This window comes from Canis lupus, chromosome 1, assembly GCF_048164855.1.
Source record: "Canis lupus baileyi chromosome 1, mCanLup2.hap1, whole genome shotgun sequence".
NCBI lineage: Eukaryota > Metazoa > Chordata > Mammalia > Carnivora > Canidae > Canis > Canis lupus.
Genome location: NC_132838.1, coordinates 106,036,118 through 106,040,526, shown reverse-complemented (window position 1 = coordinate 106,040,526; position 4,409 = coordinate 106,036,118). Strand labels below are relative to the sequence as shown.

Below are 4,409 nucleotides of genomic sequence, written 5' to 3'. Positions count from 1 at the left end.
GAAGAAAATGTTACCCTAAACTTCTTTATCCCATAAAAAAATATCTTTGCAAGCTAAGGGAAACAGAAACTCCTCTAGATAAATAACAGCTGAGAGAATTCGCCACCAGCATACCTACAATCACAAGAAAGATAGATTCAGGCAAAAGGAAAGTGAAACCTGAAGGTATACGAAGGAATGAAAAGCTACTGAATGGTTAATATGTGGATAAATATGAAATAGTTTATTTTTCTAATTTAAAAAATCTCTTTAAAATTCACTGCTTGAAAAAAAAAAAGATCAAAAAAAAAAGATAAAAAAAATAAAATTCACTGCTTGGCTATTTTTTTAAGATTTTTTATTTATTCACAAAAGATAGAGAGAGAGAGAGGCAAAGACATAGACAGAGGAAGAAGCAGGCTCCATGCAGGGAGCCAGATTTGGGACTCGACCCCAGGGCTCCAGGATCTTGCCCTGAGCCAAAGGCAGATGCTCAACCACTGAGCCACCCAGGCAGTCCTAAAATTCACTGCTTTGAGAAATATTATGAGATTTATAACAATATATTATGGGGTTGAATTTTGGGCTTATCCAAATCAAATTACAATAAGCACACAGAAGCAAAATATTACATGGAGTATACATAATTCAATTAATAATAACGAAAAAATCTGTCTATGTCCTCATTCACCCTCCCCACCATGGATGTGGAACCATCAGGAAGAATCTTAAGGATCAGAAGTGAAGAGGTATTATTTCTGGAGAGGAGGTGGGGTCGAGTCCTCTAGTATTTCCTTGTTCCACAGAGTAGTGCAGGGGTGAGTCTAGGATACTGTGGTTTGACAGATCCTCAGTTACAACTTGCAGACTTACCCCCTTTGGAGCCTCTGAACCTGTAGGGGAAACACAGTTCTGAGATAAGAGGCCAGTTCTGTGGGTAGCTTGCTCTGGAGAGGACAAGAAGAGTGAAACCACCCAAGGTGTCCCAAAATCTGGGATGCTGTGAGAAAGGACTTCTCACCTGGTATAGTAGATCCAGGTGAGGCCATAGGTGGAAAGGAAGCCAGCCCCCATGAGGGCCCCTCTGATCAGGGTGAGGACCAGAGGCCAGGTGCCCCCCTGCTCTCCTGAGTTCTGGGGGCAGGAACTGGAGGTACCTAGAGGAGGAGGAGAGAGAAGAGGAGGAGAGTGAGTTTCCTTTAAAAAAAAAAAAAAGATTTATTTATTTGAGAGAGAGTGAGAGCCAGACAATCACAGAGAAAGAGGCAGAGGGAGAAGCAAAGGGAGAAACAGACTCCCCTCTGAGCAGAGAGCCCAATGATAGACTCAATCCCAGGACCCTGAGATCATGACCCAAGCCAAAGGCAGACGCCTAACAGACTGAGCCACCCACTCACTGAGAGGGAGTTTCCTGAATTCCGCACCTTAGTCCCATTCACAGCCCCCTGTCAGAATGCAGGTGTCCCGCACATACTCACCCTGCATAACTAGGTTCAGGGAGACGTGGTTGGAGTTCTGCAAGTGCTGAGCTCGGCAGGTGAATTCTCCTTCATCGCCCAGGACCAGCCGGGGCAGCTCCAGGACCCTGGGATCCGAGGGCTTGGAGGGGCTTAGGGTCAGGCTTCCTCGGGACCAGCTCAGCATCACAGGGAACTTGTGGTCAGTATCACAGACCAGGCGCAGAGACTGGCCCTTCTGAACTCGCAGAGAGGTGGCATTGCCCAGGGCCTCTGGTACTAGGGGACAGAGAGAGCCAGAAGGGCACAGCTGAGGGCCCCTTCTCTCCCTCTGGCCTTCCACAGACACGGGTGTGGAAAATAGTGTCTCTCAGACAAGTGTTACCAGCAAAGGCAAGTAAGAGTGACGAGCCATCTGGTGGGGTGGGGAGAAGGAATGGTACCCAATGAGGCCAGGACAGGTGAATGGCTCCCTGAGCGAGAGCTGGCATGTCTGGACATGGCAGAGAACATCCCAGGAGGCGGTCCCTTTGATGTATGATTCTGACGAGGGGCATGGACACACGTAGGTCTGACCTGGAGACTCGCGCACAGGTGTTGCTCCCAGGCTTTCCTCTGAGGGCCACAGGGAACCATGGGAGGGTCTAGACAGGGGAGGAACAGGGCCAGATCTAGGGAAGGTGGAGGCACCTTTGGGCCAGGGTGGGCTAGAGGGGACGGTGGGGATGGGGGCAGAGACTGGCAGGCCAGAGAGGAAGCTGGTCCAGATGCAGGTGGTCTCACCATGTCCAGGTAAGAGAAGGTGGAGGCCCGAGGTGGGGCTGCTGCCGTGGGGATGGAGAAAGAGAGCCACTTAAGACATTTTCCTGAAGTTGAGTTTGCAAAACTCGCTGGTTGTGGGGAACATTGGGTGGGGCACAGAAATGTCTAAAGTGACTTCCAGGGATGCCTGAGTTGTTCAGCGGTTGAGACCTGGGTGGCTCAGTGTGTGATCCTGGATTCCTGGGATCAAGTCCCACATTGGGCTCCCTGCATGGAGCCTGCTTCTCCCTCTGCCTGTGTCTCTGACTCTCTCTCTCTCTGTGTGTCCCTCATGAATAAATAAATAAAATCTTTTAGAAATAAATAAAAAAAGTGACTTCCAGGATATGGACTCAGGTTGCTCAGGTGGGAAAGGCCTCCCCAAGGTAGCAGAGGGGGCTCAGGATGATCTGGACTGGACAGAGATGGACAGAGACTGGGAGGATCCCTGGGCAGACACAGGACTGGAAGCACCAGGGCACAGGCTTATTCACGGCGTCATGCAGAAAGCAGCCAGGGGCCCAGTGCCCAGCTATAGGAACTTGTATCTAAGGCTCCTGGTGGGACAGAGATGTCATGGCCACAGGGAGAGTGGAGAATCACGAAAAGGGTCCGATGGGAAAATGAGAGGAGAGAGGTCAGGGGAGAGAAAGCAGCCATGGTGACAGTGAGTGGTCAGCTAGGATTCAGAGTGACCCCAGAGAGTCCAGCCAGGTGGTGGGGTGAGGCAGATTTGGGACCAGGGAGCGATTAAGGGGCAATGGGGCTTCATTCCGCCAGACCCTTGCAACATTCCCTTATTTGACCTCTGAGATACCAGTTGTGCCTCAGACCTCACCCACCTGTGCTGTTTCCCCTGAAGATGAGGATGGTCAGGTTGTGTGGGGCATCTGAAACAGAAACAAATAATCGGCCACCTGCAGTATGATGAGGTGGCCGTGAGCAAGGGGATGGAGCCTGGGTACTTGCTCCATCTTGATTCTGTGGCTCTAAGAATTCTTCCCGAGTATCCCACTCAAGCCCTGCCTCCCCCTCCCTAGCACTCACAAGACACGTTTAGCTGGATGGTCCTCTCTGTGCTCACACCAGCTCCAGGGAAGGTCACTCGACAGGTAAGGCTGGTGCCGTGGTCCTGGGGCCCTGGTGTGAGGGTGATCACAGAGGCGTAGCGACTCTTGGAGCCCCAGGAGGGGAGGGCGACCCCGATCCAGGAGAATGTGGGGCGTGTTCCCCTCTTACAGACCCACGGCACACTACAGGTAATGTTCTTGGGGTGGCCAGATTCTAGGGGCTCTTGGATGTGGATGTCAGGTGTCTTTGTCAGAGCTGAGGAGGAGAGAGACAGAGAGACAGAGATCCTGGAGATGGTACCTGAGTGTGCCCCTAGAAGCAGCCTCTACCCCCAGGCCAGCTGTCTCCTCCTCAGACAGGATGGAAATCAGGGATCCCCTCCTAGTCCTGCCCCAGGAGCCCTCAGGACCCATGCATGTGGCATGTGTCCTTTTCTTGGCCCCATTTCTTACCCGTCACATGCACGGAGAGCTGGTTCTGTAGGTAATTATATCTCACATAAGACCCTCTCTCCACCCTGAAGAAGTATGTCCCCGAGTCCCTTCTCTGTGCATCTTTGATCTCCAGGGAGCAGTCATATTCCAGGGGGTTTCCAAGGAGGCAGAATCGGTCCTGGGTCCCCTCCTGTACTTTACGATGTGGGTTGTTTGTGGCCACTGGAGCATCCTGGGACGTAGAGGCCCCTTCCCGGAACCAGTAGCCATGAACAGGGTCAGAGTCAGCCCAGCCATTCTTGGGGTAGAAGAAATTGCAGGGCACAGAAATACATAGGCCCTCCTGCACCGTCAGGGACTCCTGAACTTGCAGCCAGTACCTCGAATCGGAATTAGAGAACCCTGGAGGGAATGGAGCCAGTGGAGGCAATGGAGGCAGTGGCTTCTGCCTGCTCAGCCTCTTCCCCTGGGCCCACTCACCTGCCCACAGCAAGGGCAGCACCAGCGGCAGCAGCAGCATATTTGAGATGGAGGGTGTGTGGGCTTCCTGTGGGTGAAGGAGAGGTGCCAGGGAGGAGCCTGAGTCCTGGTGGTTCTCAGAAGAGGAACTGCAGCCCCAGAGCTGGCCCCATCTCTGCACAGAGCCTGCCACATTTCCTGGCCAGAG

The 4,409-nt window shown here is 52.3% G+C and overlaps 1 protein-coding gene across 5 annotated transcripts; it reads right to left on the bottom strand.

The window, feature by feature from the left end:
• Window positions 1–320: 320 nt before the first annotated feature.
• On the bottom strand, window positions 321–4,409 carry LOC140600458 (sialic acid-binding Ig-like lectin 14). Of its 5 annotated transcripts, none has more exons than XM_072768741.1 (8): window positions 3,761–4,390; window positions 3,285–3,563; window positions 3,080–3,127; window positions 2,220–2,260; window positions 1,822–2,080; window positions 1,458–1,715; window positions 1,001–1,136; window positions 321–872 (listed from the first exon to the last, which is right to left on the bottom strand). In XM_072768741.1, the coding sequence occupies exons 1-8, from the start codon at window positions 4,260–4,262 to the stop codon at window positions 830–832; spliced, it is 1,566 nt and encodes a 521-aa protein (XP_072624842.1). In that variant the 5' UTR covers window positions 4,263–4,390; the 3' UTR covers window positions 321–829. The 5 variants fall into 5 exon arrangements, with proteins under 5 accessions (XP_072624842.1, XP_072624849.1, XP_072624858.1 ...); XM_072768748.1 differs by having other exon boundaries at window positions 2,220–2,257; XM_072768757.1 differs by lacking the exon at window positions 2,220–2,260 and having other exon boundaries at window positions 1,880–2,080.

What these genes read in the sequence shown, in the direction of transcription:
- LOC140600458 (XM_072768741.1), bottom strand. Translation starts at nt 4,262, where the DNA reads ATGCTGCTGCTGCCGCTGGTGCTGCCCTTGCTGTGGGCAGGTGAGTGG. An exon ending in CATCCAGCTAAACGTGTCTT is followed by an intron (nt 3,128 to 3,284) that starts GTGAGTGCTAGG and finishes TTTCTGTTTCAG; the next exon opens with ATGCCCCACACAACCTGACC. An exon ending in ACTCTTACTTGCCTTTGCTG is followed by an intron (nt 1,716 to 1,821) that starts GTAACACTTGTC and finishes TCTGTCCCCTAG; the next exon opens with TACCAGAGGCCCTGGGCAAT.